The sequence below is a fragment of the Chrysochloris asiatica genome, unplaced genomic scaffold (genome assembly GCF_000296735.1).
Source record: "Chrysochloris asiatica unplaced genomic scaffold, ChrAsi1.0 scaffold00268, whole genome shotgun sequence".
In the NCBI taxonomy this organism is placed as follows: Eukaryota; Metazoa; Chordata; class Mammalia; order Afrosoricida; family Chrysochloridae; genus Chrysochloris; species Chrysochloris asiatica.
The window spans coordinates 2,518,731-2,540,879 of NW_006408786.1; the positions used below are offsets into that span (position 1 = coordinate 2,518,731).

At 39.8% G+C, this 22,149-nt stretch overlaps 1 protein-coding gene across 1 annotated transcript in view; it reads right to left on the reverse strand.

Annotated features, from left to right (window-relative positions):
- Positions 1-8,194: 8,194 nt before the first annotated feature.
- The window catches only part of EMR3 (egf-like module containing, mucin-like, hormone receptor-like 3), a 71,514-nt gene continuing 57,559 nt past the window's right edge, over positions 8,195-22,149 (reverse strand). Inside the window, exons 11-15 of the mRNA XM_006874324.1 lie at positions 20,268-20,334; positions 18,748-18,839; positions 16,727-16,895; positions 13,914-14,018; positions 8,195-8,203 (exon numbers count right to left, since the gene is read on the reverse strand). Of these exons, the coding sequence (XP_006874386.1) occupies positions 8,195-8,203; positions 13,914-14,018; positions 16,727-16,895; positions 18,748-18,839; positions 20,268-20,334 (442 nt within the window). The remainder of the gene's footprint in view (positions 8,204-13,913; positions 14,019-16,726; positions 16,896-18,747; positions 18,840-20,267; positions 20,335-22,149) is intronic.

A 22,149-nucleotide genomic window follows, 5' to 3' on the forward strand; every position in this document is an offset into this window, starting at 1 on the left:
TTGCTATGCTTGAGCTCGTTGATGCTGCCACTTTGCCGGTCCATCTTTTTTTTTTTTTTCCAATGTTTTATTGAGAATTATGTGATAGTTTACATGGGAGAACATTAGCTTTACACTCATCCTGTCGTATATTGTTTTCTTGCCATGGTTACAGTCCCTTCCATGGATCATCAACCAACCAAAGGGTATATACTGCAAGCCTGCCCCTTGGTCATCAGCGCACAGCCCCTCTCCCTCTCTGGGTTTAGAGTCTCCAGATGCTCCATCTCTCCATGTCATCGTCTCTGCCTCCTTCTCTGGCATCACTGTTTCTCTGGGTAGGGCCCTGCACTGTGCTCTTCTTCCTTGATGATCCCAGGGATCTCTGCTCCTGGACTGCAAAGTCAGCCACTCCCCTCCATTTGCTACAAAATGTCTACCTTTACATTTACAACCCTCACAATCAGTCCTGATAGCAATTATTCACTGTTGTGCCACATGAGTGCTATCCCCATTTCCTTTCATCAGCCCGGTCCAGACAGATTGGATACTACTCAGCAGAGATTCTACTTTCCTCCACACCCTCTGGATCTAGGCTATCTCTTGAAAGCTTGTAAGCCAGTCACTTCTTGCCTTTGTAACCTCCCCCAGCCCCCATTTTGGGTAGCCAGTGTCCAAGTTGCCCATTCCTGTCTACTCTGTGTATGGAGGGGGTGGGAATGATACTTGCTGTAAAGATTTGTTCCCTCTTTTGAGCTACTGCATCCATAGGTGTAGGTCAAGTTCATCAAATTGTATCAGATTACTCTTTTTCCCCTCTTCTTTCTTCTTCTAGTTGAGTTCTGATCATCCAGCCATTGAAGCCAGGTCAAGTGGGTATTATCTGCAAGTGTGGGTATTCTTGTGCAGATGCCCTCTCTTCTTATTAGCTGGATGCTTCACTCTCCACTCTAGTCCTCTGTGGCTATGTCACTGACTCTGGTCCCAAGAGTCCCCAGGTCTTGCCATACTGCTGGCCAACCAGGTCTCCACCCAGGTTCACAGGAGTCTATTGAACGTGGTTGGACTTAGCTCACAGCTTCATTGCTGTTTTCCCCTCACTTCTCCTTATCGGTGACTAATGTGGTCACCAGTCAGAGTGCATGTCTGCTTGTGTATTCCCATTGAGTCTTAGTCTTGGAAGTGGGTTTGCCCTGAGGGGACCCAACCACTTGCCTTGATGTCTCCTGGGTGAGCAACTTGCTTGTTTTTGTAGTAATCAGTCGGACTGCCATGCCAATTCATCTTGTTAGGGGTCTTCCTCTTTTTCTCTGACCCTCCACCTTACCAAACATGATATCCTTCTCCAGTGAGTGGTCCCTCCTGACAACATGTCTGAAGTATGAGAAATGAAGTCTGACCATTCTGGCTTCCTAGGAGCACTCTGGCTGTACTTCACCCAACACAGATCTATTTGTTCTTTTGGCAGTCCATGGTACTTTCAATATTCTCCTCCAACACCACACAAATGCGTCAATTATTCTATGGTCTTCCTTATTGACTGTCCAAATTTTGCATGCATATGAGGTTAATGAAACTACCATGGCTTAGGTCAAGTGCACGTTCATCCTCAAACTAACATCTTTGCTCTTCAACACTTTAAAAAGGTCTTGTGCAGCAGATTTGCCTATTGCAAATCATTTGATTTCTTGACTGCTGCTTCCATGAGTGTTGATAGTTGATCCAAGAAGAATGATGTCCTTGACAACTTCAATCTTTTCTCCATTGATAAGAACATTGTTTATTGGTCCAGTGGTTAGGATTATTGTTTTGTTTGCATTGAGATACAATCCATATCAAAGGCTGTGGTCTTTGATCTTCATCAGTAAGTTTTAAGTCCTCTTCACTTTCAGCAAGCAAGGTTGTATTATCTGCATTTCGCAGGTTGTTAATGAGTCGTCCTCCAATCCTGATGCCATGGTTTTCTTCATATAACCCAGCTTCTTGGATTACTTGCTCAGCACACGGGTTAAATAAATGTGGTGAAATAATACAACTCTGTCACCTAACTTTCCTAATTTTAAACCATTTGGTGTTCCCTTGTTCCCTTTGAACAATTGCCTCTTGGTTTATGTACAGGTTCCTCATGAGCACAATTAAGTGTTTTAGAATACTCATACTTCACAATGTTGTCCATAGCTTGTCATGATGCACACAATTGAAAGCCTTTGTGTAGTCAATAAAGCACAGGTAAACATCTTTTTGGTATTTTCTGCTTTCAGCCAAGATCCATCTTACATCAGCAATGATATTCCTCATTCTATGCCCTCTTGTGAATCTGGCTTGAACCTCTGGAAGTTCTTTGTCAATGTATGGTTGTGGCCATTTCTATATTACCTTTAGTAAAACTTTACTTGCATGGGATATCAATGATACTGTCCAATGATTTCCACATTCTGTTGGGTCACCTCTCTTTGGAATGAGCACAAATATGGATCTCTTCCAATCAGTTGGCCAGGTAGTTGTCTTCCAAATTTCCTTGCATAGATAAGTGAGTTCCTCCAGTGCCACCTTACTTTGTTGAAAAATTTCAATTTTTATTCCATCAATTCCTGGTGCCTTGTTATTTGCCAATGACTCCAATGTACCTTGGACTTCTTCCTTCAGGATCATTGGCTCTTGATCATATTCTACCTCTTGAAGTATTTGAACACTGACCATTTCTTTTTGTATAATGTCTCTGGGTATTCCTTCCATCTTCTTTTGATGCTTTCTACATCATTCAATAATTTGCCCAGAGAATCTTTTAATAATTCAAGCCAAGGCTTGATTTTTTTTCTTCAGTTCCCTCAGCTTGAGAAATGTTGAGTGAGTTCTTCCCTTTTGGTTTTCTAACTTCATGTCTTTGCACATTTCATTATAATATTTTACTGTCTTCTTGAGCTGAACTTTGAAATTTTCTGTTCACCTCTTTTACTGACTCATTTCTTCCACTTGCTTTAGCATCTTTATGCTGGAAAACAAGTTTCAGAGTCTCTTCTGACATCCATTCTGGCCATTTCCTTCTTTCTTGTCTTCTTAAAGACCTTTTGCTTTCTTCCTATATGATGTTCTTGATCATCCCACAACGCTTCTGATTTTCGGTTTTTAGTGTTTAATGTATCAAATCTGTTCTTCAGATGATCTCTAAATTTAGGTGGGATATATTCAAGGTCATATTTTGCCTCTCGTGGACTTGTTTTCATTTTCTTCAGCTTAAGTCTGAATTTGCATGTGAGCAATTGATGGTCTGTTCCACAATCTGCCCCTGGCCTTGTTTGACTGATAATATGGAGTTTTCCTACCATCTCTTTCTACAGATGTAGTCAGTCTGATTTCTGTGTATTCCATCTGGTGAGGCCCATGTGTATATTCATCTTTGATGCTGTTTAAAAAAAGGTATTTGAAATGAGCAAATCATTGGTCTTGCACAATTTTATCTTGCGATCTCCAGCATCATTTCTATAATCAAGGCCATATTGAGCTTTCATTCCTCTTTGTTTCCAGCCTTTGCATTCCAATTGCTGCCGATTATTAACACACCTTGATTACATGCTTGATCAATTTCAGATTGAAGAATTTGGGTAGAATTCTTCAATTTCATCCTCACTGGCTTTAGTGGTTGGTGTGTAAATTTGAATAATAGTGATATTAACTGTCTTCCCTCAGGTGCATGGATATTATCCTATCACAGACAAATGTTGTACCTCATGACAAATCTTGATATGTTCTTTCTGATGATGAATGAGATGTAATTTCTCTTCAATTTGTTATTTCCGGCATAGTAAATCATGTGATTGTTAGATTAAAAATGGCCAATACGAATCCATTTCAGCTCACTAATGCCCAGGATATTGATGTTTATGTATTCCATTTCATTTTTTTTTAAATGTGTTATTGTGAATCCATTTCATTTTTGACAATTTTCCTAGATTCATAATTCATACATACCACGTTCTGATTATTAATGGATGTTTATAGCTGTTTTTTTTCATTTTGAGTTGTGCCTCATCAGCAAATGAAGGTCCTGAAAGCTTTACTCCATTCACATCATCATAGTCAAGTCTACTTTGAGGAGGCAGCTCTTCCCCAGTCGCATTTTGAGAGGCTTCCAACTTGAGGGGCTCATTTTCTGGCACTATATCGGAGAGTGTTTCACTGCTATTCATGAGGTTTTCAGTGACTAAATATTCGGAAGTAGTTCACTTCTCTTTCTTCCTAGTCTGTTTTTGTCTGAAAGCTCAGCTGAAACCTGTCCACCGTGGGTGACCCTGCTGGTATTTAAACTACCCATGACGTAGCTTCTAGAATCACAGTAACACACAAGTCACCACACTGTTACAAACTGACAGATAAGTAGTGGTATATAAGGATAGAATAAACTATATTGTTTTATAATTCACATACTGTACTAGAAAATTTCCTGCCTTGGCAAAACAAAATCGTACTAAGATAACATGAAAAGTACTTTTGATTTTGTGTACTTACGTGTGAGAGATTGTCATTTGAAAATTGTTTTTTCATTCACAGAAATGTACTGGGAACATTCCTGCGTTGTTACACAAGTAATTTTTTGATAACAGGTAAAACTCTTGACTTCATCTACTTGAATGAGAGAAATTGTACATTGTTTTCTCATTCACAGAATGTATTGGAAATATTCCCATCCTGTAACACTAAGTGTACTTTGATAACATGAAACACCCTTTTAATTTCATTTATTTGAATTGGAAAAACTTTATATATATTTTTCTTTTAAAAATACTTTTTAATGTGAATTAGGTGAAAGTTTATAGAGCAGATAATAAATTAAAAAAAAAGTTTTTATTGTGAATTGAGTGATAGTTTACATGGGAGAACATCGGTTTTACACTCATTGTTTCATTGCAATGACTACATCATTCAACTGTATTTGTTTCTATTCCCTCTGGTTTTTTTTTTTTGGGGGGGGATGTACACAAACAAACTCAAGACTATATAATCAGTTAAACAACCAAATGGCACATTCTGCAAGCCTTCCTCCTGGCTACCAGCATATAACCTTTCTCTTTCTATGAATCTAGAGTTCTCACATGCTCCCTCTCTCCATGTCCTCATCTCTGCCTCCATCTCTGGTGTCTCTGCTCTCTGGATAGGGTCCCACACTCCACATGCTCTTCTTCCTTGATGGTCCTCGAGTACTCTGTTCATGGAATGTAAGATTAACTACTCCCCGCTTTTTGTTACAAAACTTATACCTTTACAGTTGTGACAGTCACAATTTGTCATGATAACAATTATTCACTATTGAATCATAAGAATCTTATCCCCATTTCCTTTCACCAGACCTGTCTAGACAAGATGAAAACTATTCAGTGGGGATTCTACCTTCCCCCACACCCTGTGAAACTAAACTCCCTCTTGAAATCTTGTAAGTTAGTCACTTCATGCCTTTATATCCCCCCATTTTAGGTAGCCAATGTCTAAGCTTCCTGTCCCTGTCAACCTTATATACAGAGGGGATAGGATTGATACTTGATGTGAAGACTCCTTCCCTCTCAGTTGGTATTTTGAGCTACTATATCCATAAATATGGTGGTGGTGGTGGTTATGTGCCGTGGAGTTGGTTCCGACTCATAGCGACCCTGTACAGGGTTTCTGAGGCTGTAAATCTTTATGGGAGCAGAAAGCCGCATCTTTCTCCTGCAGAACAGCTGGTAGTTTCGAACTGCTCAACTTAAGGTTTGCAGCCTGATTCATAACCACTACGCTACCAGAGCTCCTTACATTCATAAATATAGGTCAAGTTAATCAAATTGTCACAAGTTACACTTGTTTCCTTTATCAAAATTTTTTTAAAAAAATCTTCCTCTAGTCAAGTTCTGGTCATCAAACTATTGAGGCTAGGTCAAATGGGTACTATGTACAAGTTTGGGCATCCTTTTGTGTATCCCCTTACTTCGTATCAGCTGGACATGTCACTTTTGGCTCTAGCCCTTTGTGGCTATGTTCCTGTCCATGGATTCAGGAGTTCCCAGGTCTCACCACACTTTAGACCAACCATCCCTTCCTCTTCTCTTGCTCATCTCCAGGTTGATGGGAGTCTATAGAATGTGGTCGAACTCAGCCCATCTTCATTGCTTCCTTTCCGCTTCTTCCACTCACCAGTAGATCAGTGTGGTTCCCAGCAAGCTTACATGCCTGCTCATGTGCTCTCTTTGAGATTCAGTCTTGGAGGGAGGTTTGTCCTGAAGGGAATTGATTGCTTGCCTTGATGTCTCCCCAGCAAAAAACTTGCTTGCTCTTGTAGTAGCCAATCAGACTGCCATTTTTTTTTTGATTTTTCCTGCTCTTTCTTTCAAGAAGTATCTTCTGTTCCTCTAGCTGTTCCAGGCTGGTCTGCTTGTTCTTTCAAGTGGGAATGTCCTACTTCAGAAGGTTCTGGATGGAGCTTAGGATTCCACCTATTATCCTATACACTACAAAGGTTTCACAAGAAGCCTGCAGATAATAAGTTTCATACTCAACAAATCATACGTACTTCATTTCATCTCACTGATTGCAATCCCCTCAATGTGACATCACTTAGCACACACTTGCTCCCTGGACTTCTTGTTTTCCTTCCTCCTTTTTCCTAACCCTTCTGAACTTTGTCCGTGGGCAAATGCTGGCCTTTTGATCTCAACTGAACTCACCTCCATTGCTCAAATTCTATCAATAGATAGATTTACAAGGAAAACAACAACACTATGAGGTATACACACCATAGACTTGTCAATCATTTGAGAAACTACATTGTTTTGTAATTCACAAAATGAATGAAAAAATTTCTTATGTTTGCAAAATTGTGTTGAAATAACATGAAAGACACTTTTGACTTTGTGTCCCTAAGGGAGAAACTGCACATTGTTCTCCAATTCACACATTGTACTGGGAACTTTCCTGTCCTTGTAATACAAAGAGTACTTTCAAAACATGTAAAACTTTAAAACAAAAAAACCTTTCCCTTTTTCTTATTTTTTTCTTATAGTTTGAAAGTTGAGCCATTGGACTGAGCTCAGTTTTAGATCTGCAGTGTGGCTAAGGGCTAAAGGCTTGGGACTCCATCAGTCTCTATCAAAACAGTAAGACTGACCTTTTCTATGGTTTTGAGATTTGTTCCATATTTATCTCCTACTCTAGCCAGGACCTCCTATTGTGATGACTTTCAGAGCAGTTGGCAGTGATAGCTCTTCTAGTTTTCCAAATCTTAGGGTCATTAATGTCCTTTGGACAAATTGTTTTCATGAGTCTCATATATATTTATATTTATATATGCAATGTTGTTGGTATTGTTGTGTGCTGTCGAATTGTTCTGATTCACAGTGACCCTACAATGACTGGTGGATTTGAACTGATGACCTTGTAGTTACTAGTCCAGTGTTTGGCCTAGGGCACCACCCCAGGGTTCATATGCAATGTATATATTACATAGCCCCTGATTATATATATATATATATAATAGTCTATCTTTACCTATCTATCATCTATCAATTAATCATCTATCTATCATCTTGTTATCTAATTTATCTATCCAAAGCATGTAAATGTATGTGTATATGTGTGAATGACAGTGAAAATACTAAAATATTTGCTATTTTATTTTCTCTTTGAAGTAGAAGATAAGGTCTTCTTCCATATGTAAAGGGAAAAGTGATGAAGATTGAGGAAGGAGGTGAAAATCTGGAACACCCCCTGTGGAGACGTTGACTTGGGATATGAACATAGATCTCTAGGTACCATGGAGGGTTCTGTTTCTATCAGAGAGCATGAATTTGTGATGGCCCCAAGTTGTATGATCCTGGGATCTCACTGCCTTGATGGAGGAATGAAGACACATGTTTCATAAGAAGGGATGCTTTGGGCTTCAATCAGCAGATCCCTGACTCAACATGGCTTCATAATAGGGATTTGTTTGTCTCATATAACAAAAACGTGCAAGGGTTGGTTCAGCAACTCAATAATGTCCAAAAAGTCCAGATTATTCCCATATTTCCAATCTTCTACTCTTAGTTTTTTAATTATAACTTTCTTCTAAGTATCATATTATTGTATGGCAGCATCAATGTAGGAAGTCATGGACAGGCTTGAATGTGCCTTTGTTTTTATCAATGAAAAAATATCTTAAAGCAGGCTTTTCTTACATGTCATTGGCTAGAAGTTGTCCAAATGTTCATCATCAAGCCATCTATAACAAATGGGAATGAGATCACCATGGTTAGCTTAAACCAGAATTTCTCAATCTCAGTACTATTATTTGGGGATGAATAACTGCTTGCTGGTGGGATTTCCTATGCATTGTATGATCTTTAGGAGCATCCCTGGCCTCTATCTACAATGTACTAGCAGCACCATCCCAGTCATGACTGTAAAGAATGTCCAATGTCAAATGTCTTTGTGGGGAAACCACCTACAGTTGATAACTGATGGCCTACACCAATCTCAAACGACCCTCTAGACCTAGACACATTACATTCTCAAATATGAGAATAATCAAGGTTTCTGCTAAGAATCCACAGTGCTTACCATAGTTGAATTGGTCTTGAGTTGAGTGATTATAAATGATTCTGGGTATGTAGAAATGGACACATAAGTACGAAATGGAATCAGAAAAAAAGTTAGCAAAGTTATTGAAAATATAGGAGAGAATTCTTTGATGTGGTGGATCATGAAATTTAGGCTGAATAAGAAAGGAAGTGAAGCTCATAATTTGGGAGAAGCTGATGGTTTGCAGGGCTGCATGAGTTTAAAGAGCAAGTTTAGGAGACGTGAGAGTAAGAGCTAGATGAAAGACCTTGAAAGGAGGCCTCCCCAGTTACAAAAAAACAAGGAAGTATTTGCACTGGTCATAATCCAGGTGGAAAAAGGAAGCAAGAACAGCTATGGATGCAGATAAATCTGTAAGGGAAGTCAGGAAGTTGAGTTTCTTATTGCTGGTGTTTATTTTCTCTTTAAAGAAGAAGAAATTTTTTTCTGTGGAGAAAGAGAAAGGAATTTGCTAGCTCTCTACTCACATCTGAACACATCATAGCAAGGAGAAATCTAAATCTACACGCTTATATCAGGATCCTATTATACAGAACGAACACTTTAGGAAGTAAAGATCAAATATTTTATCCAAGGATGACATGTATAGTGAATTCCCTCACCTCCAATTTATTCTTCATGATGCAAACTAAATTCACAGAGTTGAATGTTCTAATTTTAATATTTTCTCTATTTGTTCTGAAAGACTCCCAACCTCCCAAAATAGAGATGTTTAGATTAAATGTGGATATAAGGATAAAACAATAAAAACTGAGTAAAAGGCAGGAATGTGTTAAAGCCAGAGAGCTTAATTCAGCAGAAATAGATGGCATGCTCTCTCAGCATTTAGAATCCTAGGGTAGGTGTGGTCTTTTTAGCTTATATTGGGAGCACTTTTCAATAACCCAGGATAAAGAATTACTCTCTTTGAAAAATGTTCAACTATGTTGATGTTGTTAGGTACCGTCGAGTCGGTACTGACTCATAGCGACCCTATGCACAACAGAACGAAACACTCCCCAGTCCTGGGCCAACCTCACAATTGTCACGCTTGAGCCCATTGATGCTGACACTTTGTCAATCCATCTCACTGGGGGTCTTCCTCTTTTTCTCTGACTCTCCACCTTACCAAATATGATATCCTTCTCCAGCGACTGGTACCTCCTGACAAAATATCCAAAGTATCAAAGACAAAGTTTGTCCATCTTGGCCTCCAAAGAGCACTCTTCCAACACAGATCTTCACTTCTTCCAACACAGATCTGTTGGTTCTTTTGGCAGCCCATGACACTTTCAATATTCTCTTCCAACACTTATAATTAACTCAAAAGGAAAGACTTATAAATAACTCAAAAGCATCAATTCTTTTATGGTTTTCCTTATTCACCATCCAACTTTCACATGCATGTGAGGTTATTGAAAATACCATGACTTGGGTCAGGCACACCTTAGTCCTCATAGTATCCCACTGAAAGTTTCAACACTCTGGATGTTTTTTATAAAGAAAGGATAGACTCAAAGCCCCATGAATGCAGTAATTGTGTTGGTCTTTTTCCTTTCTGTAAGCCTACCAGAACGCCTAACACATTGTAGAACTTAGCAAGTATTAATTTTGCTTCTCATCAGTTACAGCCTTGTTTAGAAGTCTTGTTTAGATATTGTAGCAGCGCAGGAACATAGTTTTGTGTAGTCTTGGCAAAAGACACAAGAGTCACTGTGTGCAGGAAACCTAAAGTTATGATTTCCCTCTAGGAATTTATGACTCATTGTCTGGCAATTTATTAGTCAAGCATAACTTTAATCATACATAATGCTGTCTGATTACACAGCTGACCTTCCTTGTTTGTCAAATTTCCAAGAGATTTACAGATCAAGAAAGCTAAACAAAGGTCAGATTTTTTCTGTAGAGAAAGAGAAAGGATTTTGTTAACTCTCTACTCACATCTTGTACTTGGGGAGGGGTGGGGCACGTGTAAGAGATTCTTTGAATTAAACTTAAAAGAGAAAAATTAAACCTACATTTTAAAAAGAGAAACTCATAATTTTAATTTGATATTTTCCCTTTTCAAAGATTCACTCACCTTTGTGTTTCCCCAGTGGTAAGTAATCCTCAAACTAAATGTCCATATTTCCTTGTGGGGGCCCATTCACTGGAGTATGGACAGTTTGAGAGTCTCTGGGAGACCACAGTCATGTTTATAGGCCAAGTTCAGTTGTCTGTACCTATCATGATTTTCTCCTGATTGAAAATAATGAAACCTGATGCTCATAAAAATTTTTTCTGATTACTCGACAGCTCTTAAGACTTGTTTTCTGGCCTCTATTCATCTTGGTCCTTTTGGAAGGACTTATAATTAATTTGCCACCCTTCCAGTGCAATGGCCAAGCACTTGGCTGCTAACCTAAACATCAGCAGTTTGAACCCTCCCAGTGGCTCTGTGGGAGCAAAGACTTAGTGATCTGCTCCTGTAATGACTGTTGTTGTTGTTGAGTACCGTCAAGTCAATTCCAACCCATAGTGACCCTGTGTAGGGTTTCCAAGGAGTGACTGGTGAGCTTGAACCACTCACCTTGCTATTCAAAGGACTTTGCAGTCCAGTGCATTAACCCACAGCACCACATCAGGACTCCAATGATTTCAGCATAGACAACCCTACAGGGGACAGTTCTACTGTGTCCTGTAGGGTTGCTACGTGTCAGAACAACTTGATGGCACACACACAATTCTAATAAAATACATGTTTCTTTAGTGACTGCAGTATAGCTTGTCACTGCTGAGGAAAATCACAAATTATCTTAAGAAATAAAGAACGTGATTCATCAGCATTTTCTTAGTGTAAACCAAGTATTCTGAGGCTCTTTGGTGATTCTGTAGTGGATGTGTACTTGAAAAACATGAATTGGAACATGATAGGAAGAGATTTTATGGATTTAGAGCTTTGGAGCCCTTCTTGTTCATTCACACATACCTTCTTTCTAAATCAACCAAACCAAACTGCCACCAAGTTGATGCCGACTTCTGAGGCTACAAATCTTTATGGGATCAGAAAGCTTCATTTTTCTCTTGCAAAATGACTGGTGAGCTTGAACTGCTGACCTTGTGGTTGGCAGTCCAATGCTTATTCTACAGTACCCAGGGCTACTTACACATACTTCCTTGTTGTTAAGTGCCGTCAAGTCGGTTCTGACCGATAGCGACCCTGTACAGCGTTTCCGAGGCTGTAAATCTTTACAGGAGCAGAAAGCCTCATCTTTCTCCCATGGAGCGGCTGGTAGTTTCAAACTGCTGACCTTAAGGTTCGCAGCCCAATTCGTAACCATCATGCTATTTTATTTCTTCTCTCCAAATGGGAAAATAAGAAAGAACTGTGAAGATAAGTCTCATTCAGATCATGCTGGAAGCTCATTTCTTGGTGCATTGAGTCTGAGTTAGCTCAATGGAAGAACAGCCACATACCAGCAACTGAGTTCCAGAAGTCTCCCCTTTCTAACAGGGTCATTTACTCCCCAGGAAAGTCCCATTATTCCCTCCATGCCTCCCTGATAGTGAGGTAGAGCATCTGGATACTATTATGCTTTTAAGTCTCCCCTATAGGGTTCTACTTTATTTTTAATCTTTTAATGATTAATTGAATGAAGGTTTCCAGAGCAAATCATCAGTTTTACATTCAACAAACCATACACTTCATTTCATCTCACTGACTGTAGCCCCCTCCATGGAACATGACTTATGTCACTTCCTTCTGGGTTTCTTGTTTCTAGTCCTCCTTTTTCCCCAACTCTTCTGAACTTTGTCATTGTGTAAATGCTGTCCTTTAGAACTTGAATGGTGACTGTTCATTCTATGGTGTACGGACCTCACTGGTGTTGCTCCCCCTATATACCTGTCATTACTTTGTTGAAAATTAAGCCAAAGGGGTAAATTCAGTTCCAGGCCTGAAGGGTGAGCAAGGGCTGTAGTCTCAAGTTTCTACTAGTCTCTGTCTGACCGGTCAGACTGGCCTTTTTATTTTATTTTATGATTTTGAGTTTTGGTCCACATTTTTTCCTACTCTATCCAGGACCTTCTAATGTTAGGATTCCACTTTAAATGGATGCCACATGGTATTGGTAATGCTTTATCCGTGCCTGTTTGCATAATGCTAACATACACAATATTGTGAAGATTGGGTATTCCAGAACACTTAATTATGCTCATTAGGAATCTGTACATAGACCAAAAGGCAATTGTTAGAATAGAGCAAGGGGATACTAAATTGTTTAAAATCAGGAAAGGCATACACCAAGGTTGTATTCTTTTACTATACTTATTCAATCTGTATGCTGAGAATATAATTTGAGAAACTGGATTATATGAAGAAGGATGAGGCATCAGGATTGGATTAAGGCTCATTAACAACCTGGGATATGCAGATGAACAACTTTGCTTATAGGAAGTGAAAGGGACTTAAAATATTGATGAAGATCAAAGAGTACAGCTTTCAATATGGATTGCACCTCAATGATAAGAAAGTAAAAATCCTCATAACTGGACCAATAAATAACAATATGATAGACTGAGAAAAGATTGTTGTTATCAAAGACTTCATTTTGCTTGGATCCACAATCAACACTCATGGAAGAAGCAGTCTAGAAATCAAAGGTTGTATTGCATTAGGCAAATCTGATGCACAAGACCTCTTTAAAATGTTCAAGAGCAAATATATCAGTTTGAGAACTAAGGTGTGCCTAACCCAAGCCATGCTATTTCCAATCACCTCATGCATGTGAAAGTTGAACAATGAAAATGTGGACCATAGAGGAACTGATGCATTTGAATTACAGTGTTGGAGAGAATATGAAATGTATCACAGACTGCCAGGAGAACAAACCAATCTGTGTTGGAAGAAGTAAGCCAGAATGCTTCTTAGAAGCCAGGATGACAAGACTGTATTTATCATATTTTGGACATGTTACTAGGAAGGACCAGTCCTTGAAGAGGAACATCATGTTTGGTAAAGAAGAGGATCTGTGACAAAGAGGAGCTGCCTTGACTCAGTGACAGTAGCAATCGGCTCACGAGTAACAACAATTGTGAGGATGGTGCAGGACTGGCAGAGTTTGATTCTGTTGTGCAGAGAAACACTATGAGTTGGAACTGAGTCGATGGCACTTAACAACAGCAACAAGCTATACAGAAGTTGTCAAGTATTATCAGTGAGCAGCAAAGAGTAACCGAAGAATATGGTAAGAATGAGCGATATAAGCCAGGTATTTAAGTCAGGAATGTAACTCTTCCCTCTATCCTTCATGAAAGGAGCTTAGTATTAAGACAACAGGAGAAAGTTAGAGACATCAAAGAAGTGAAACATTAGAATAAGCCACAAGTCTTACCTCGCTGGTTTTATGTCGGGTTTGTGTGGTGGAAAGTGTGTGAGTCTCAGTCTCAGATTTTGATTTCACAATCTCTCTGAACCACTTTTGATATTGCTTCCAGACCTGGAATATCAAAGGAAATACCATGATGATTTTTATTAACATTGGCCAAGAGGAGAAATGCCAGCATGTCAGAAAAAGACACTTATTTTCCCCAACTTTTTTATTATGAATGGAGTGAAGGTACACAGCAGGTCATCAATTTTGCTTCATTACATGGTTGCAATCCCTTCCATGTACCAATTGTTGTTGTTGTTAAGTGCCATCGAGTCGGTTCCAACCCATAGTAACTCTCTATAGGGTTTCCAAGGAGCATCTGGTGAGCTTGAACCACTGACTCTGTAGTTCAAATGGCTTTGTAGTCTGGTGCATTAACCCACAGCGCCACACCAGGACTCCATGTACCAATAGTCAACAGTATTTACCTCTATTCACTTTATCTATTGCATTCCTCCCTGTGTCTTTTGCTACCTTCATGGTTCCTCTGCCAACCTCCCTCTTGTATATTGCCAGCCCTGTCATCCATGTTAACATGAAGACATTTATTATTAAAAGACTTCTCATATTATAGAAAGGTCCCTGGGTGATGCAAATAGTTTGGGCCCACCTGCTAACTGATTTGAACTCATTCAGTGGCACTGGACAAGAAAGGCCTGGCTACCTACTCCCATAAAGATTACAGCCAAGAAAATCCTATGGTGCTCAAGTATGTCCTGGAATGCATGTCACCAGGAGTCAGAATTGACTGCATAACATTTTTTTTTGGTTTCCTATTACAGAAAACACCTTTGTTATAAAAAAAAATGAGAGCTATGCATATGTGAAGGAGCTCTGGTAGCGTAGTGGTTACGAATCGGGCTGCGAGCCTTAAGGTCAGCGGTTCGAAACTACCAGCCGCTCCGCGGGAGAAAGATGAGGCTTTCTACTCCCGTAAAGATTTACACCCTCGGAAACCCTGTACAGGGTCGCTATGGGTCGGAACCGACTCGACGGCACTTAACAACAACAACAACAACAACAATGCATATGTGAAAGTAAGACAATAGAAGTCATATATAACTCTTCAATCTAGAGAAACCTACTGATAATGTTTTGGGGTGCCCCAGAAGAGTTGAAGTGACACAAGACTTCAAGTGTATGAAGTTCATTTAGGTGCTGATAGAGGTAAGAGAAGGCAGACAGTAAAGGATGTGTTTCTATCAAGGACTTATTTTCTGTGGGCAACCAAGGTTCAGTTCTGTTGGGGACCTCAGGGAGAAAGCTTAGGGCATGCACTTCAGAGTTAACCTACTTGTGGGATGGGAGAATGGAAACGGAGGGAAGACTAGATTGAAGTCTTCTGCATTGGGCTCACTCAGGTGCATATCCATTAAGAAGAGTTGCCTGCTTATTTCTTTGGCTGAACAATTAAATTACATTTGCTTATAATGATATGGATGAATGAATGGAAAGAGGGAAAAATAAATGGATAGCTGTGTAATAATGCAAATATGACACAATATTCATTATAGAATCTAGGTGTTAACTACACAGTTCTGCTAACTTTCTTGTACATTTGAAAATGTTCATAACAAAATGTTGGAAATTACCTTATGTGATTTCACTATCAAACTGTTTAAACATACTAGTGTGGAGACTATGTCAACACATGAAATATGTTTAAGAAATCTGTTAAATGGTAGGATAAAATTGCATTATCTATCTCAATACTTCACTCTACTGTGGTAGTATTATAACCTTGCCCTTGTCTCATGGTGGGTGGAACTTCATTTTGCTTGGCTCCACCATTAATATTCATGGAAGCAGCAGTCAATGAATCAAATGACATACTGCATTAGGCAAATCTGCTGCACAAGACCTCTTTAAAGTGTTGAACAACAACGATGACAGTGTGAGGATTATGGTGTACCTGACCTAAGCCATGGTATTTTCAAACACCTCATATGCATGTGGAAATTAGACAAGGAATAAGGAAGACCACAGAAGAATTTGCATTTGAGTTATGGTGTTGGAGGAGAATATTAAAAGTACCATGAACTTCCAGAAGAACAAACAAATCTGTGTTGGAAGAAGTATAGCCAGAATGTTCCTTAAAAGCCAAGATGGCCAGACTTCATCTCTCATACTTTAGACCACACCCTGGAGAAGGACATCATGTTTGGTAAAGTGAAAAAGAGGGAGACCCTTAATGAGATGGACTAGCAAAGTTGCAGCAGCAATGGGCTCGAGTGTGAGGTTGGCACAGGACTGGGCAGTGTTTCGTTCTGTTGTGCATAAAGTCGCTATGAGCCAGAATGGACTTGATCATACCTAAAAACAACTTTGTGTTTAGTCATGTGACTTGCTTTGACCAATGTAATATGAGCAGTGGTGATGTAAGCAGAAGACTGAAATGACCTAGCCCAGCTAGTAGGGCTTGCCTTCCTGTGCCAAGATCTAGAATGAACTTCAACCCACCTGTTGACCCAGGATGTAACAAATTGTAACAAATATCCTAAAAAAACCATTGAGTTTTTTTAAGGATATTTGTTACACAGCAACAGCTGACTATTAGAAATTGAAAAGCTGAAGAAAAACATCATAGTTCCTTAATGTAGCAATTAGTTGTTTTCTGAAAATCTTTCGATCTTAAAATTAGAGAAAATATAGTCTTTACATACTGATTACAAACAAACCCAGATAAAAATTCAGGGAAGACAACTTGAATTGTTCATTAATATTGGTATCTCCACACTTTTCTTAATTTTAAACAATAAAAGGTCAATGTTTACCTGTTGGCTAAAGAGGCAGTACACCAGGAAGATGAAGATGCCCTGCAGGCTGTTGACAATGGTGAAGAGGTAGGTCATGACCCGAGCAGCTGAGCCCACTTGCAACATGCCTAGACACCATGTGCAGCCCAGGATGAAGAGCTGAGCTATTGCTTTGAATGTCAGCATCCTAAGGGGAGTCAGAAATGATGATGTTAAAAACCTAATAATAGGTTGTGTGTCAGAGTCAGTTCAGATTCATAGCGACCTTGTATAGAGTTTCCAAGGCTAAAAATCTTTATAGGAGCAGAAATCCTCATCTCTCTTACGGGTGGGCAACTGATAGATTTGAACTATCACCTGTGGTTAGCAGCCAGATCATAACTCACTATGCTACCAGAGCATACTAGTATGGTAGCTCTTCTGGTGCTATACTTCTTAGGTTTAAATCCAAGTCCAGGCACTAACTAACTGTGTGAACTTGATCAGGTCACTTGACTTTTCTGTAACTCAGTTCCCTTACCTTTGTCATAGTCCTACCTCAGAGGGTTGTTGCAAAGATTAAATGAGAATTTAATATATATGTAAAACATAGGATAATATCTGGAACAAAATTAGTACTGTATATATGTAAAGCATTTTAAAACTGGGTGTTTTCTCTCTTTAAATAGGGTCAAAAGGGGTGTTGTAATAATCACAATGGGTCAGCAGTCATAAATTGGAGATGTCTCAGGCAAACGAAGATTTATGGCCACGCTACTTAGCTTGTGTAGGTTCTCATCAATTGTGACAGTGGGAGATTACAATGGACTTACTAGTCCCTGGAGCCTAAATATAGGATTGTTGTTGTAGTTTTTACGTACCATTGAGTTGGTACCGACTCATAGAGACCATATGCACAGCAGAACAAAACACTGCCCGATCCTGGGCCAACCTCACTACTGTTGTCACGCTTGAGTCCATCATTGCTGCCACTTGGCCAATCCATCTTGTTGGGGGTCTTCCTCTTTTTCTCTGACCCCCCACTTTACCAAACATGACCTCCTTCTCCAGTGACTGGTCCCTCCTGACAATATGTCTGAAGTATGAGAGACGAAGTTTGGCCATCTTGGCCTCCAAGAAGCACTCTGGCTGCATTTCTTCCAAAATGGATCTATTGGTTCTTTTGTCAGACCATGGCACTTTCAAAATTCTCCTCTGACACCATAACTCAAAAGCATCAATTCTTCTATGGTCTTCCCTATTCACTGCCCAGCTTTTGCATGTATATGAGGTGATTGAAAATACCATGGCTTGGGTCAGGCACACCTTAGTCCTCAAGGTGACATCTTTGCTCTTCAACACTTTAAAAAGGTCTTGTGCACCAGATTTGCCTAATGCAATACACTGTTTAATTTCTTGACTGTTGCTTCCATGAGTGTTGACAGTTGATCCAAGAAGAATGAAGTCCTTGACAACTTCAATCTTTTCTCCATTGATAGGAATGTTGTTTATTGGTCCAGTGGTGAGGATTTTTGTTTTCTTGACATTGAGATGTAATCCATACGGAAGGCTGTGCTCTTTAATCTTCATCAGTAAATGTTTTAAGTCCTCTTCACTTTCAGCAAGCAAGGTTGTATCATTTGCATATCATAGGTTGTTAATGAGTCTTCCTCCAATCCTGATGCCACATTTTTCTTCATAGACCCCAGCTTCTCAGATTATTTGCTCAGCATACAGGTTGAATAAGTATGGTGAAAGAATACAACCTTGTCACACACCTTTTTTCATTTAAACCATTCAGTGTTCCCATGTTCTGTTTGAATAACTACCTCTTGGTCCACGTACAGATTCCTCATGAGCACAATTAAGTGTTCCAGAATACTCATACTTTGCAATGTTGTCCATAGCTTGTCGTGATCCACACAATCGAAAGCCTTTGCGGATATATGTGGATGTATGTAAATGGGGTGGGTGTATGTATATGGGGAAATGTAGGAGGGAGGAGTATTGGGGGTAAGTATATAAAGAGGGGGTGAGAAGTACCATTTGTCCAATCTTACTTTGTATTCTGGATGGTTGACACTTCATTATTGAGGGAAGAAAGCTTCCTTTTCAAAATCCAAAAGACCAAGAGAAGAAAAACTAAATTTACCTGCAATGACACAAAGAGTGCAGAAAGCAAGTTAAAATATTTATCATGTCTGTTGACTGAAGTTGTATATTTAAAGAAACAAATGAAAAAACAACAAAGAGCAGCTCAGGCTGCTTATGTACCACAAAACACCTCAAGGAATTTGGTTACTTGGTTTGGAGGTTGATAGTTTCATGGGTGATTCTAGTTAATTGACCCAATACTGTATTTCATGATATGTTCTACTTCCTAGTTCACTGTGTAGTACCTGCAGTCTTAAAAGCTTACAAGAGGCTGTTCAAGGTACAATGCTGTTAACTGCCATCAAGTTGGTTCTAACTCATAACGACTTTGTATAGGGTTTCCAAAGCTGTAAATCTTTTCAGGAACAGAAAATCCCATCTTTCTCTTGAGGAATGGCTGGTGGGCTTGAACTTCTGACCTTGCGGTCTGCAGTCTAGTATTTGTCCTACAGAGACACCACACTGCCCCAAGGTACAATAATTGGTCTCTACTAGTGTAGTCGTTATGAATTGGGCTGCTAACCTCAGGGTCAGCAATTTGAAACTACCAGCTGTTCCATGGGAGAAAGATGAGGCTTTCTGCTCCCGTAAAGATTTACAGCCTCAGAAACCCTGCACAGGGTTGCTCTGTGTCAGAACTGACTCCATGGCACTTAGCAACAACAACCTGGAGCAGCAGAGGAAGAAAGCAACTAAGGAATTGGAGGAGGAACTACAACTGCAGGTCTAATTGTATCCATGACATCTGCCTCCTTTGCCATGAGACCCAATTGAATGGTGCCCCGCTACGATTACTGAATATTTTGATCAAAAATTCTTTAGCAGAATTCTGATCAGAAGGGGTGAAATGGAGAATGTTTAATTCCTATGGAATCCAGGCTTTCTGGAGTCGTGGAGGGTGGATGAACCCCTGAAACTATGGCCCAGAGATAATCTTTAAACTTTACATTAAAAATATCCCCTGAGGTCTTGAAGCCAAACAGTAGTTTAGCTTCATGAGTAAAGAATGCCTTGAGCGTGTGCCCTTTTAAGAACTATCCATGTGTGGTCAAATTTACAACAGCGACTCAAAGGATTAGATGGGAAACTTGGGGGAAAATGAGTTTAGGTTAATGGGGGAGAAACAACTCAGAAAAGGGGAGTGAGTTCAAGCTGCACAACTTAAAGAATGTGTTCAATGTTTGTGCAGAAATTGTTGAATTGTTGAAATATTGGTGTATATTCTCAACAACAACAAATAAAATAAATGAAAAAATATGTGACATGTATATTGCGAGTTGCATGTAACTTCTACTTCCTTGGGTTTGAATAGTTAGCAGCTAGAAAATCAAACCATACACCTGAGAAAATGTCTCAGGTATGACTTTGCTCCTAATACTTGTGGAGGTTCTTCTTTGGCCAGGAACACTGTAGCCCACATACTCACACAGATAATGGCACAGACGGGCCCAAGGAAACCCCAGATGAATCCCTCAGCCAGTTGTAGCCAGCACCTAGAAAAAAGTGAGACAGTGACACAGGGAAGATTAGAAATGAACATAAAATGGCACCGTTCCAACAGAGTACTGAAAATAGCAGTTGATACTACCATGTGTTACTACGAAGCCAGTTGCTAACCAGTAGATTCTAATTCATGGTGATCTCAGGTGTGTCAGAGTAGAATTCTGCACGACAGGGTTTTCAATGGCTGATTTTTCAGAAGTGGATTGTGAAGCATTTTCCCCAAGGTGCCACTGTGTGCCAAGGTTTGAGTTAGCCACTGAGCATGTTAATAGTTTGCACCACCCAAGGACTCTGTATCAGTACTAGGTTAAGCGTTTTGCAAACACAGTCTTCGTTAGGGATTGAATTGTGTCCTCCTAAAAGATATGTTGTAAGCCCCAATCCTTGCACAAGCAAATGTACCCTTGTTAGGAAATAAGGTCTTTGAAGATATTATCAGATAACATGAGGTCATACTGGACAAAGCTGTAATCCAGTGAGTGGTGTCCTTGTAAAAGGGGAGAAGAGACACAGATGGGCCATAAGACTAAAGAGGTAGAGATTTTAATATATCTAAAAGCCAAGGAGCTCTTGTAGTGTAGTGGTTACGAATTGGGCTGCAAACTGCAAGGTCAGCAGTTTGAAACTACTAGCTGCTCCATGGGAGAAAGATGAGGATTTCTGCTCCCGTAAAGATTTACGGGATTTGCTTGCTGAAAGTGAAGAGGACTTGAAACATTTACTTATGAAGATCAAAGAGCACAGCCTTCGATATGGATTACATCTCAATGTCAAGAAAACAAAAATCCTCACCACTGGACCAATAAACAACATTCTTATCAATGGAGAAAAGATTGAAGTTGTCAAGGACTTCATTCTTCTTGGATCAACTATCAACACTCGTGGAAGCAGCGGTCAGGAGATCAGACGACGTATTGCACTGGGCAAATCTGCTGCATAGGAACTTTTTAAAATATTGAAGAGCAGAGATGTCAGCTTGAGGACTAAGGTGCGCCTGACCCAGGCCATGGTGTTTTCAATAGCCTCATATGGATGCGAAAGCTGGACAGTGAATAAGGAAGATCGTAGAAAATTGATGCCTTTGAGTTGTGGTGTTGGAGGAGAATACTGAAAGTGCCATGGGCTACCAAAAGAACCAATAGATCTGTTTTGGAAGAAGTGCAGCCAGAGTGCTCCTTGGAGGCCAGCATGGCTAAGCTTTGTCTCTCCTACTTTGGACATATTGCTGGGAGGAAACAATCGCTGGAGAAGGATGTCATGCTGGGTAAGGTGGAGGGTCAGAGAAAAAGAGGAAGACCCCTAACGAGATGGATCAGCCAAGTGGCATCATTGATGGACTCAAGTGTGGCAAGTGGTAGTGAGGTTGGCCCAGGATCGGACATTGTTTTGTTCTGCTGTGCATGGGGTCGCTATGAGTCAGCTCCGACTCAATGGCACCTGACAACAACAACAACAACAAAGATTTACAGCCTCGGAAACCCTGTACAGGGTCGCTATGGGTCAGAACTGACTGGATGGCACTTAACAACCACAACAAAAACAAAAGCCAAGAAATGCCACAAATTGTAAGGAATCACTTGAAGCTGGAAGAGACAAGAAAGGATCCCCCACTAGAGCTTTCAGAGAGACTCTTGCTAACATCCTAATTTTGGATTTGTGGCATTTAGAACTGTGATAAAATAAATTTCTGTTGTTATAAGTTGCTTACTTTGTGGTATTTCATACAGCAGTCCTAGGAAACTAATGCTGTCTTGCTGAATTTCCACACCAGTATTATGAGGTTGGGACTGTGGGGATAACTATTA